The sequence below is a fragment of the Microcebus murinus genome, chromosome 8 (genome assembly GCF_040939455.1).
Source record: "Microcebus murinus isolate Inina chromosome 8, M.murinus_Inina_mat1.0, whole genome shotgun sequence".
Lineage (NCBI taxonomy): Eukaryota > Metazoa > Chordata > Mammalia > Primates > Cheirogaleidae > Microcebus > Microcebus murinus.
In genome coordinates this window covers 89,555,692-89,567,997 of record NC_134111.1, presented here as the reverse complement: position 1 = coordinate 89,567,997, position 12,306 = coordinate 89,555,692, and the positions used below count along the sequence as shown (strand labels likewise).

The 12,306-nt window shown below is 54.1% G+C and overlaps 2 protein-coding genes across 3 annotated transcripts; one reads left to right on the top strand and one right to left on the bottom strand.

Moving 5' to 3' along the window:
* The first annotated feature begins 93 nt into the window (after positions 1–93).
* On the top strand, positions 94–7,717 carry ABCB6 (ATP binding cassette subfamily B member 6 (LAN blood group)). The gene is made up of 19 exons (XM_012740192.2): positions 94–949; positions 1,326–1,463; positions 1,718–1,898; positions 2,277–2,378; positions 2,564–2,747; positions 3,507–3,628; positions 4,138–4,247; positions 4,449–4,514; positions 4,683–4,808; positions 4,967–5,043; positions 5,132–5,195; positions 5,306–5,391; positions 5,585–5,642; positions 5,859–5,963; positions 6,383–6,557; positions 6,707–6,819; positions 7,052–7,146; positions 7,227–7,295; positions 7,439–7,717. Exons 1-19 carry the CDS (start codon positions 407–409, stop codon positions 7,548–7,550), a joined length of 2,526 nt encoding a protein of 841 aa, XP_012595646.1. The 5' UTR covers positions 94–406; the 3' UTR covers positions 7,551–7,717.
* Positions 7,718–7,846: 129 nt separating this feature from the next.
* On the bottom strand, positions 7,847–10,798 carry ZFAND2B (zinc finger AN1-type containing 2B). 2 transcript variants are annotated; one of them, XM_012740209.2, is made up of 10 exons: positions 10,712–10,798; positions 10,515–10,587; positions 10,169–10,263; positions 9,792–9,923; positions 9,505–9,656; positions 9,170–9,262; positions 9,031–9,091; positions 8,877–8,944; positions 8,455–8,527; positions 7,847–8,220 (listed from the first exon to the last, which is right to left on the bottom strand). In XM_012740209.2, the coding sequence occupies exons 2-10, from the start codon at positions 10,567–10,569 to the stop codon at positions 8,176–8,178; spliced, it is 774 nt and encodes a 257-aa protein (XP_012595663.1). In that variant the 5' UTR covers positions 10,570–10,587; positions 10,712–10,798; the 3' UTR covers positions 7,847–8,175. The 2 variants fall into 2 exon arrangements, with proteins under 2 accessions (XP_012595663.1, XP_012595661.1); XM_012740207.3 differs by having other exon boundaries at positions 7,847–8,117.
* Positions 10,799–12,306: the final 1,508 nt, after the last annotated feature.

Sequence of the window (12,306 nt, the reverse complement as noted above, 5' to 3'; positions counted from 1 at the left end):
TCGCGTGCACCATTGCCCCGCCCCTTCGGAGACATCTGACCAATGGACACCCTGGTTAGGGGGTGGGGGCGGTCTAGTGGGCGGGGCTGCAGCCGGAGAGAGAGGCGCTGATCCGCGCCGTGCATTCCTGTGGGCCTGGAGTTGGCAAGAGGGTCCCCAGCTGCTATCCGGGAGGGACGGGCGGAGACGGCGTACGTGCTCTGCGTGAGTGCGTGGCGGTGCGCGTGCGCGAGGCGAGTGGGCGGTGAGGCCGGGTCCACGTGCGTCCCACCCGCGACCCCCGCGGGTTAGCGCCCAGCGGCTCCATGACCCTAGACAGCCCGGCACCCGCACCCCTCCCCGAGCTGCCCGTCCGATTCTCCGGTCCCACAGTGCCCGCAGCCTCGGCCGGCGTCCACGCATTGCCATGGTGACTGTGGGCAACTACTGCGAGGCCGAAGGGCCGGTGGGTCCGGCCTGGACGCAGCATGGCCTGAGTCCCTGCTTCTTCTTCACGCTGGTGCCCTCTGCGCTGATGGCCGTAGGGGCTCTGGCCTTGGTGCTGGCTCTTCTCTGCAAGCGTCGGGAGCAGCTCGCCGATCCGCTGCCTTTGGGGGCCGGCCCTCGTGTGGCTCCCTACGTGCTGCAGCTGCTTTTGGCCGCACTTCAGGTGTTGCTGCCCCTAGCCGGGCTGGCTGGCCGGATGGGCACTGCCCAGGGGGCCCGGCTGCCAAGCTACCTACTGCTGGCCTCCATACTGGAGAGTCTGGCCAGCGCCTGTGGTCTGTGGCTGCTCGTGGTGGAACGGAGCCAGGCACGGCAGAGACTGGCAATGGGCATCTGGATCAAGTTGAGGCACAGCCCGGGTCTCCTGCTCCTCTGGACTGTGGCGTTTGCAGCCGAGAACTTGGCTCTGGTGTCTTGGAACAGCCCGCAGTGGTGGTGGGCAAGGGCAGACTTGGGCCAGCAGGTGAGGGACCTTGTGGGGAGAGGGGAAGCATTTGATGGCAGGGATGGGAAGAAGTACTGCACGTCTGGTTATACTGGCTCCATGCTTTGGGATACCTCTAAGAAAAAGAAAGGGAGAAGTCAATGCAGGCTGGGAGCTGATAGCCAGCTGGTGGGGTGTGTCTGTGCTGAGTCACTGTGGGTTTTTTTTTGTGTGTGTGGTGTTTTTTTTAAGGCTTTAAGTGCTCAAAGGCTCCTCCTCCTGAGGAGCTGGGTGTGTTCCCTACACCAGTCCCCAGCCCTGTTATTAGTAGTAATACAATGGATTTTGGCCCTTGGTGATACTCTCTTGGTCCCCCATTGCTGCTTATTGTATCCCTATATATGTTTCATTCTAGGTTCAGTTTAGCCTGTGGGTGCTGCGATATGTCGTCTCTGGAGGGCTATTTGTCCTGGGTCTGTGGGCCCCTGGGCTTCGTCCCCAGTCCTACACCTTGCAGGTTTATGAAGAGGACCGAGATGCAGAAAGGAGCCCGGTATACCTCACTTTCTGAATCCTGGGTCTATCTTAGTTTCATTCCCTGTCATCATTCCTTCCCCCTATGATGAATTACTACTTTTCCAAATCTTAGTTTGTGACATATTAACTTTTCTGACACCATCAGGGATCACTTTTGTATGGGTCTAAGATACCTTGGAACTGTAACCCAATACTTTTCCCTAGAGGGTTTCTGGCTAGTGTGCTTTTTGATTTCTGAGCTCCCCTCCCCTGTGTGTTTCACCATCCTAGGTTCACTCAACAGACCAAGGGTCTACCTGGCGAGACCTTGGCAGGAAGCTCCGCCTACTGAGTGGCTACCTGTGGCCTCGGGGAAATCCAGCTCTGCAGCTGGTTGTGCTGATCTGCCTGGGGCTCATGGGGTCGGAACGGGCACTCAACGTGTTGGTGCCCATCTTCTACAGGGACATTGGTGAGGGGAAGAAGGAGTGCCAGCTCAGTATATGCAGGTCCTTCAATGGGCTGGTGCTGTGGTCCCCAACCCTTGGGCTGCAGATTGGTAACAGTCTGGCTTGTTAGGAACTGGGCCGCACAGCAGGAGGTGAGCGGTGGGTGAGCAAGCTTCATCTGCATTTATAGCTGCTCCCTATCCCCTCCCCCCCCCAGCTGTGGAATAATTGTCTTTCATGAAATCAGTCCATTGGGGACCGCTGGCATGGTGTCTGGGGTGGTCCTTACCTGAGGAGGTGGGACAGAGTTGGGAACTGGGTGATCAGAAAGAGTCTGGGGCAGTTTTGCCTGAAGACAGTCCTGGGTGCTGTAAGTCGGCTCTGACTCATTTTCTCTACAGTGAACTTACTGACCCAGAAGGCACCTTGGAGCTCCCTGGCCTGGACTGTTACCATCTATGTCTTTCTCAAGTTCCTCCAGGGAGGTGGCACTGGCAGCACAGGTATGAGAGACTCTGCACTGACCCTGCTTGGTGTCGGCCCCTCCCACAGGCATCCCCTACCATCAGGCCTCTTGGAGCATTCCTCTCCCAGGCCCCTTTGTGCTCTCAGGTAGTTCACAGCTTGGTGCTGGGCTGATGTCCCTCAGCCCTCAAGCCCTACTGAGGCCTCCCCTGGCTTCCCCCAGGCTTCGTGAGCAACCTGCGAACATTCCTGTGGATCCGGGTGCAGCAGTTCACGTCGCGGCGGGTGGAGCTGCGCCTCTTCTCCCACCTGCACGAGCTCTCACTGCGCTGGCACCTGGGGCGCCGCACAGGGGAGGTGCTTCGGATCGTGGACCGGGGCACATCCAGTGTCACAGGGCTGCTAAGGTGCCACCCCATGGGAAAGGCCCTTGGGAGGGTGGGGCTGGAGAGTCAGGGATGGCAGGAGGAGAATAGACCGATCCTGAGGAGCTGCCCCTCCAACACTGGTGTTTTTCTAATTATGGGATTATCGTACACATGCCCTCACAATGAACCAAATAACACAGAGAGCAAATCTCTTTTGAACTTCACTCACTTCTCCAGACCTTCCCACTCTGTTTAGTATGTTGAGTTCTACTTTTTTGTATGTTTGCATGTATACTATATGTGTGGTATTGAGGTTTTTCCTAAAACAGATGGTATAATGACATGGGCATCATTCTCAGTATTGCTTTATTAACAAAACAATATGGAGATATATTTTCACCCATGCATGAAGATCTCCTCATTCCTTATAATCAATACAGAGAACTCTGTAGTTGGGCATGCTACGGTTGATTTAGTTATCCCCCTCTTAAGGGTAGAATTAGTTTAGATTGGTTCTAGTCTGTTGTTGAAAACAAAACACTACACTGAAACTTGTAGAGCAGGCGTCCTCAAACTATGGCCCATGGGCCACATGTGGCCCACCAAGGACATTTAGCAGCTGACTTGTCCTGGGCCCATAGTGCACATGTGTGGAATGTATACCACACTCTCCAATGGCCCTCCAACGTTCTGAGGGACAGTGAACTGGCCCCCCGTTTAAAAAGTTGAGGACCCCTGTCCTAGAGCCAAGGTTGCTGGGTCTGAGCCCCTGAACCTTTCTGTCGCTTAACTCCGTAGCTACCTGGTGTTCAACATCATCCCCACTTTGGCCGACATCATCATTGGCATCATCTACTTCAGCATGTTCTTCAATGCCTGGTTTGGCCTCATTGTGTTCCTGTGCATGAGTCTTTACCTCTGTGAGTAACATCACTGGGTGATGCCAGCTCCCTGAACTGTCATCCCTTGGGCAAGAACTCTGCTCCTAATCAGGTGACCCACTTTTGGAAAGCTATAGGTCGGTGCACTTGAATGGGCTCCTACTGCTCCTGATGTGATGGTGGGTCTCTTCCTCTGTCAAGTTGAATTTTAACCTAGGTGGAGGGCTGGGGAAGGGCATCTTTGTCACATTAGGTCCCCACTGTGGATGCAGGTCAAGGAGGAACCTCATTTATGTGACAAGATGTAGCTTGTCCTCATGTGTTCACCAAAAGCATTTTCTGCCCATGAGGCTTTGTGCAGGCTGCAAAGATGTCATGGATGCAGCTCCTTCCCTTAGCAAGCTCAAGGCTCTCTCCCTTGGAATCTGGGTCCCTGGGCTCTAGTGTAGGTTCACTGTATGCCTGGCAGGTAGTGGACATTTCACATTTGGTTTCTGCTGTTGGGATGATGTCCTCTTCTCCCTTACCCTCCTCCTGTCACTCTCCAGTCCTGACCATTGTGGTCACTGAGTGGAGAGCCAAGTTTCGCCGGGCTATGAACACACAGGAGAACGCTACCCGGGCACGAGCCGTGGACTCTCTGCTAAACTTCGAGACGGTAACAGGCCCTGGTGGTGGTGGTATGAGGCATGGAGATGTAGAGGAGTGTGGCTGGGACCCCTGGGGCTAAGGAGAAGCTGGGGCATGTGATATATGTGTGTGGTGTTTGAAATCAGGAAGGAGGGATTGGGGATCTGGAGGGAGTGATCTGAGTGCCACGTGTGGTGCCCATACCCAACAGTGGTTTTGAATTCATCAGGTGAAGTATTACAATGCTGAGGGTTATGAAGTGGAACGCTATCGAGAGGCTATCATCAAATATCAGGTGAGGATGCTAGTTTGAGGGCTCCTGAGAGCACTGAGCTGGCTGGGGGGAGTTGCCAGGGCCAGGAGCAGAATTCGGGTGGTGAGGTTGAAGGTGCCTGCCAAGGTGTGGGTGTGGTGGTGGTCAGTATGTATGGGACATTCCTCTCTCCTGTGTTACTGCCCTCAGGGTTTGGAGTGGAAGTCAAGCGCTTCACTGGTTGTACTAAATCAGACTCAGAACTTAGTGATTGGACTCGGGCTCCTCTCTGGCTCCCTGCTTTGTGCATACTTTGTCACTGAGCAGAAGCTACAGGTGAGGCAGGATCATGAACAAGAGAGTGGGGGACAGGGAAGAGGGGCCTGTGGCCTATGTTTGAGCCATCAGGCTCTTGGGTGGGAAGTGGGCAGGGTGACAGGAAGAGTAGCCTACAGGCTCCCTATGATGTGGTCATCTTCCCTGGATTTCCACAGGTCGGAGACTTTGTGCTCTTTGGCACCTACATCATCCAGCTGTACATGCCCCTCAACTGGTTTGGCACCTACTACAGGTAACCTGACCCCTGGCTCTCACCTGTTGGGGGTGCATTGCTATTTCATGGCTACTCAGAGGAGCCCCAACCAGCACCCTTCTTACAGGATGATCCAGACCAACTTCATTGACATGGAGAACATGTTTGACCTGCTGAAAGAGGAGACAGAAGTGAGTGAAGAGAGAGGAGTGGGGTCTAGGGGCAGGGAGCTGTGGGTATTTCTTGTGCCTGGAGAATGCTAGGCCAATAATGGCAACACACATGGGTGGCACTCTTCTAGGTGAAGGACCTTCCTGGAGCAGGGCCCCTTCACTTTCAGAAGGGCCAGATTGAGTTTGAAAATGTGCACTTCAGTTACACCGATGGGTGAGCCTTCCCCCTTTGCCTTCTTTCCTCTCCTGTGATCTGTTTGCATACTGCCCTTCTGCCCCTCATCTGCTGAGTCCCTGCTCCTTAGCCCACCAAGCCTAGGACAAGAGCTTGGGCAGGGGAGGGGCAGGGCCCCATAGCAGCTCTGGTGATGTAAGGGGCCTGCTGACTATGCCATGCTTCCTTGCAGACGGGAGACCCTGCAGGATGTGTCCTTCACTGTGATGCCTGGTCAGACGCTGGCCCTGGTGAGAAGAGACCTAGCCACTTGGCTCAGGTTCCTCAAGCTTCCCTCATTCAGTGCCCATGGTGGCTCTTGATCCAGGGCTGTGGAGTCAGAGAGCCTTGTCATCATGGGCAACAGGACTGAATGTTGCAGTTTCCGTGGACATTGGTGGCCTCTTGGAAAGGGAGCCTTAAAAGCCAGTGGGCCTGAGAACATCCCTTTCTGTTTCATGCAACAGGTGGGCCCATCTGGGGCAGGGAAGAGCACAATTTTACGCCTGCTATTTCGCTTCTATGACATCAACTCGGGCTGTATCCGAATAGATGGGCAGGACATTTCACAGGTAAGGTTGCTTGGGAGAAGATTGTTATTTAGGGGTCTGTATGTAGAAGAACGGTAAGGGCTGGGTGTCCAGAGAGAGTAGAAGAACATGTCAACCCTGCAAAAAGCTGGGGCCTTTCTAGTACCATATAACCTATAGTCACACAAATAAAGCAGTCGTGTGAATGATTTGTATGGTGCTGTACAAAGTACAAAGATCTTCTGCAGCAATCTGGTGAAGCAGGTAGAGAAAGCACATATATCTTTTCTATAGATGGAGAAACAGAGAGGTTGAGTCGTTTGCCCACACATTAGGATTTGGGGTGGTGATGGTGGGATTCTTACCCAGGGTCTCTTATCCCATGGGCTTCCTGCCAGCCCATCCTCCCAGGCCTGGGGGGCATATTTTACAGGGCAAGGTGTGTGGTCTTTCCACCCCAGGTGACCCAGATCTCTCTCCGGTCTCATATCGGAGTCGTGCCCCAGGACACCGTCCTCTTCAATGACACCATCGCCAACAATATTCGCTACGGCCGTGTCACAGCTGGGAACCATGAGGTCGAGGCTGCTGCTCAAGCTGCAGGCATCCATGACACCATTATGGCTTTCCCTGAAGGTGAGGTTCCTCTGCAGAGTCCCCTCCCCTGTCCAGTATCGTCCTGTTAATCCCTCTGACCCCTGTTCCATCCCTTCCTTGTCCATCTATCTGGTCACAGAAACCATGTCTCTGGTGTGTGACTTGAGGGCGGTGGGCAATACCCACAGGGTACGAGACGCAGGTGGGCGAGCGGGGACTGAAGCTGAGTGGCGGGGAGAAACAGCGTGTCGCCATCGCCCGCACCATTCTCAAGGCTCCGGACATTATTCTGCTGGATGAAGTGAGTCCAGGGCAATGTTCTCCCCTCCTTCCTCCTGTGCGTGCCCAAGCCATTCCTGCTGGGCACTATTTCCCCCCAGGACAGATACCACAAATCCATGTTTCGCAGAACAGCTTGACAGTTCTTAAGCCCAATTCTTGTGTATTCCTGAGGCCTCAGCTAGTAGCCTGCATCCTCCTTCGGTTGGGGGTTTTGAGTGGCAGAAGCAGTTTTACCCAGACCCTCTCTGTAGGCAACATCAGCGCTGGATACATCTAATGAGAGGGCCATCCAGGCTTCTCTGGCCAAAGTCTGCGCCAACCGCACCACCATCATAGTTGCACACAGGTACAGGACTACAGGCCCGGGGCAGCTGGCAGCATGGGCTCACTTTGGTGGGGTAGTACATAACCGATCTCACCTTTCAGGCTCTCAACTGTGGTCCACGCTGACCAGATCCTCGTCATCAAGGACGGCTGCATTGTGGAGAGAGGACAGTAAGAGACAGGCGGGATGAGTGGGGCCAGGGCTTCTGGAGAGATCTCTCCTTCCCCTCCCCTCTATGCTCTCTGTGGGCTGGAGGCAAGGACCCTTGGAGTAAAAGTGATGGTTGGAGCTTATACTTTCCTCCTTGCCCCAGGCACGAGGCTCTGTTGTCCCGAGGAGGGGTGTATGCTGACATGTGGCAGCTGCAGCAACGGGGACAGGAAGGAGTCTCTGAAGACACTAAGCCCCAGAAAATGGCACGGTGACAAAAGTTGTGGCCACATCCTTCTCAAAGGCTAATTCAGAGGGAAATAAGATATATCCCTTTTCCCTGGCTTATTTCACCTTGGTCTTGGGGTTTGGTGTTAGGTATAGTGAGGGAAAGGGACCTTTCAGAAAAGCCCATTTTGAGGAAATAAAAGCATGGCCTGGATGAGGATCACTGTGGCTTTGTGGCGTAGGGTATCGCAGTGGGCCTGTATCCTTAAGTCAGGTGAGCATTCTTGACAAGGCTTTTCTGTTTTGGGTTGGAGAAGAGAAAGAAACACACCACTTACATGTCTTATTGACTGCTAAGATCCTTTATTTTTTTCTAGGCCCCTCCCTGCCCCCTACATGCGGGGGCAGCCCCAGCATTAGGGGGATGACATGATGAAGGGGTTTGAGGGTGGGGCCTGGCCATATCCACCGAGGGCCCTACCAGGGACGGGTGCTAGCCGCTCTTTCCCATGCAGCTGGAACGCTAGCAGGACCTTCCACAGCTCCCTGGAGGCCACCTCCGTATATTACTCCTGCTTGTCTCTGCTGCTCCGGGCCTTCTCTCCCTGTGTACCCTAGAGGTGTGAGGGCCACAGTCCTCCTCAGCTGAGCCTCCCTCCCCAGCCCAGGGCCCTAGCACAGGCTGCAGTTGGACGGCTTCAAGCTGCGGCTCTGGGCCTGGAGCAAGGAGAGGGGAAGGAGGGGAAGACAGGGTACAACGTCAAGGAAATGAGGGATTGGCCCTCATTTCAGAGCTCAGCTCAGCATGGGCTGGAGTCACACTGAAAACAAAAGGATACCCACCATTCCAAAGCTCTCCACCACTTATAAGAAACTCCAGCCCCAGAATCCCCACCCCCAACTTCTTACTGCCTCTCAGCACAGAACCCCATCTTTACGCCATCCTCATACCTGCTGCCGTTGGTATTCTGCCTCACTGGCTGACAGAGCTTGTGCTAAAGCTAGGTCCTCTTCCTCCTGAGAACTGGGGGTGGGGGGGATTGGATGGGAGGAAGAGGGGAACAGCTTAAGTCGGATGAGAGTAATATCTAAAATGTGACCATCTGGTCAGTGTGTATTAGGCATCACGATGCTGGGCATTATCTCAATCTTCATACCAACCCTGCAAGATGGGTATTACTATTGTCCCCATTTTACAGAGGAAATGAAGGCCCTATGGGTTAAAGAACTTGTCAAGTGTCATATAGTTCATCTTAATTTTTGAGCCCAAGTTGCCAATGATTATTTTGCATTGGGTCAGAGTAGTCCCACCTCCCTCCAAACTGAGCCCTTGCCCACAGCCTACCCTCTCTCTTTCACCAGAGAGTAGGTACCTTGGAACCTGGGGTTTGGTCTCTGCCAGGGACATTTCCAGAGCTCGTTGCAGAGCCTCATCCTCACTCTGCAAAGGGAAAAAGAAGAACAGTTTCCTTGGACTTTACTCTCTCTTGTGTTTGCTTCTGTCCATTCAACCTCTGCCCAACTCACCAGGCCATTCTGCAAAGCAATCACTGGAGGGGCTGTCCGGGGTGGAGATTGGGTTGTGGCTCTATGGCAGACATTTAAGAGGTTGAGGTCAGAGAGCTGAAGGGACAAAAGGGAGGAGAGGACAAACAGGCAGGCCTACCTGCTGGGAGAGGTGCAGGAAGGCGAGGTCCGACTTGGGCTGGGCATGGTGCTTGTAGAAACCAGACCTTGTGCTCTGGAGATGGCAGCAAGTCTGTAGGGGAGAGACACTCTTGGCATGCCTCCAACAACAAACTACCCTGGAAGTCGGGGTGAGGGAGGGGACAGAGTTCCTCCAAACAGTCTGGAAAAACATGCACTTGAAAAGGATGCCAAAAGACTCTCCTAGCCAGCAGGGATAGAGTTGAAGCTTCCCAACTTGTAATTATAGGGGCTGAGTCAGTTCCCAAAGGATAGGATGATCCCAAAGGCAAGTAGAGGACTCGGTGCAGTTACCCTGCCCGGCTGGTTGGGTGTCCCTCCCCGGAGCAATCATGGTCCAGTGGGTGACGGTGCTTGATGCAGAAGTTTCGGCCACAGCGTTCACAGGTCAGTTTCATCATTTCCCGCTGTCGGCAGCCAGAGCGCTCACACTTATTGGTGAAGATCTGAGATGAAGTGGGAAGATTTGTTTCTACCAAGACTCTGACTGCCTTTTCCAGCCCCATCATAGGAATTAGCTGTTTAGATTTCCTGGCATCCGTAGCCCCAGCTGGTTCACGGCTGACCCCTACAATGCTTACCTTACGTTTTTGCTGAGCTGGATCCGAGCGGCAGTCTCTGTCAATGTGCTCCCCCACAGCGCGGTCAGGGGGCTCCCCTCTGGCCACAGGCACAGGCACATTACAGAGGGGGCATACAGGTACCTGGATATCCTACAGTCAAGAGGTGAGGTTAGTCTGTAGCTCACTCCCAGTCCAACAAATCTCTGGTCCTGAAAGAACTTGGATACCCCACAAACATCCAAGAAAACAATGTTCCCCGGTACTGACTGAGCCTCAGAAAGACAATAACGGACAGGAAATGTGAGGCAGCCAGATTTTGGGGATTCTGCATGCATCCTCCTTCCGCCTGCTTCTACTCTCAGGACCCGCTTTTACTCTCAGGACCGCCCACTCACCTTTTGGTAAGCAGATCCACAGTGATGCTGGGCGTAGGCCACATGGTCTGCGCAGAAGATGCCAGAGCAGGCATCGCACTTGAGCGGCAGAAAATCTGCAGGGAGTTGGTCAAATTGCAGGTCCACCGGGACCTTTCACTCAGGGGAAGGAAAACAGCCCTGTCTGCAACACACTGTGTCCCTGCCCTAGTCCAGTATCTCCTTAGCCACGCCCCTCAGCCACCGCCCCCAACTTCGAGCCCCGCCCTTCTGTGGCATTTCCAGCCCCGGAGCCCCCTCCTCGCCCCACCTGCGGTTCCAAGTCCCTTTCCGCTCGGCCCCGCCCCCCGCGTGCTCCGCCCCTCACCCAAGCGCTGACAGCTCGGCTCCGAACAGTGAGCCCCGAGGTCCGGAAACTCCATCGCCAGACCGGGCGGGGCCTGCGGGGAGAAGAAGCGAGTGCTGAGCGTCTCCAGGGCTCCCGCTCTGGGTCCGGACCGCGACCCGGCACTCTGAGGGGCTCCCCGCCCCGCCCCTTCCTCTCCCCCGCCCAGCCCGGGTTACCGGAGCCGCAGCGCCAGCCGGGCCACGGCTCCCACTCCTCCCTCGGCGCGCGCGGGCGCGCTGACGTCATCACGCAGGGCGGGCGCGTCCCGCGCAGTCGCCGGGCAGCTGGAGGGGCCGTCCCGGCGGAGCCGAGCCCCGCCCTTCCCCGCTCGGGGCGGCGGGGAGCTGAATGGCTGTCCCGAGGCGAGTGGGTGGCCTTGCGCGGCTCCGCGATTCTGGGCGCGGACATAGCTCTACCAAGGGTCTCTCTGAGGCCTCGGGGATGAGCAAGAGGGTCAGTGAAAGCGAGGACGGATATCTTGGGGATGGAGGGCTGGAGTGGTTTGGGGTCTGTCACAGTTCCGTCCTTCTCACTCTACACCCTTCCCCTGGCCGTTTCTTTCATGGCCACCGCTGCACTTACTCTCCGCGAGCTGGCAACTCCTATATTTCTCCGCCATATAGATTTCTCTCCACTGCTGCAGATGCTTCCTCCAGATTTCAGCTTTGATGCCCTCCTCGGAGTGAGCTAGGCGCACCTGCTGCTATGTGAGCTCCCTGATTGTTTTAGCACTGTATCACCTCATTGTAATAAGCTGGGAATATGCTGGGACGTTAGGGACCACGTCTACTTTGTTCTGTGTTAGAGCCCAGCACCTAAGAGTGCCTAGAGCAGTGTTTCTCAGATTTGAATGTGAATCGGAATCACCTGCAGAGCTAGTTTAAAATGCAGATTCCTGGGCCCTGGAGCTTCTAATTCAGTAGGAAGCAACTGAAGAATTTCTGACACAGAATGCCCATGTTGCATACTTTGAAAAGCATTAATCTAAAATATTCCCAGTGCTTATGAAGTATTTCTTGAATGAAGCATGGAAGGCATTAGATTGATGTCTTCCTTTTTACTTTAAGGAGCTCCAGGTTGAGACCTTCCAGCTTCATCACGTTTTGCTTTTCACATGCCTTTGGCCCCTCATGAGTGGAGTTGGTTGCACTCTCATCGTCCTGTAATTCTGGGCATGGAACAAGTAAACAGGAGAAATAAACTCAGAGTTGATGAAATAAGCTCAGAGTTGAGCTTATTTCCTCCTTATTTCCTTTATCCTCAAATGGAGAGAGAAGCCAGGCTGCAATTGGAAATGAAGAGTCGGTCTTTCCCTCTCTCTCAATTTTCTCCTTTATCTCCAACTTTTGGCTTTGTTTCCCGGTGTCTGCCATTCCATCCTCACAATACTAAGGCCAGAGGAAATTAAAATTGTCTTTCCTGGTTCCTCAAGCAGAGCTCTAATCTCAACTCTGACTGTATCAAATTGCCTTGACTTGAGTCATCTGTCAAGCCCTGCACTATGTCCTCCCATGTGCCTGTCACACTTGTGTGTGAGTTGATTGAACTACAGTGGCTTTAGGAAAAGCCCTAAGACAGAAATTCCAAGGCTTGGCTTTGAGATAGATGCCATCAGGGCTCACAGGAGCTGTCCACTACAGCAGTAGCCAAAGTCAAAGATGGGCCCAGCAGATATGGCCACAGAGCATCAGGAGCATCTACTACATTTGGCCAATCAGATTGTTTCCTGGGAATTTGGAATTGAGGCCAAGAGAATCAGTGCTCATGATAC

What these genes read in the sequence shown, in the direction of transcription:
- ABCB6 (XM_012740192.2), top strand. Translation starts at nt 407, where the DNA reads ATGGTGACTGTGGGCAACTACTGCGAGGCCGAAGGGCCGGTGGGTCCG. An exon ending in GGGCAGACTTGGGCCAGCAG is followed by an intron (nt 950 to 1,325) that starts GTGAGGGACCTT and finishes GTTTCATTCTAG; the next exon opens with GTTCAGTTTAGCCTGTGGGT. An exon ending in CACTTCAGTTACACCGATGG is followed by an intron (nt 5,392 to 5,584) that starts GTGAGCCTTCCC and finishes GCTTCCTTGCAG; the next exon opens with ACGGGAGACCCTGCAGGATG.
- ZFAND2B (XM_012740207.3), bottom strand. Translation starts at nt 10,569, where the DNA reads ATGGAGTTTCCGGACCTCGGGGCTCACTGTTCGGAGCCGAGCTGTCAG. An exon ending in CACCCAACCAGCCGGGCAGG is followed by an intron (nt 9,263 to 9,504) that starts GTAACTGCACCG and finishes TCTCCCCTACAG; the next exon opens with ACTTGCTGCCATCTCCAGAG. An exon ending in ACCAAACCCCAGGTTCCAAG is followed by an intron (nt 8,528 to 8,876) that starts GTACCTACTCTC and finishes CCCCACCCCCAG; the next exon opens with TTCTCAGGAGGAAGAGGACC.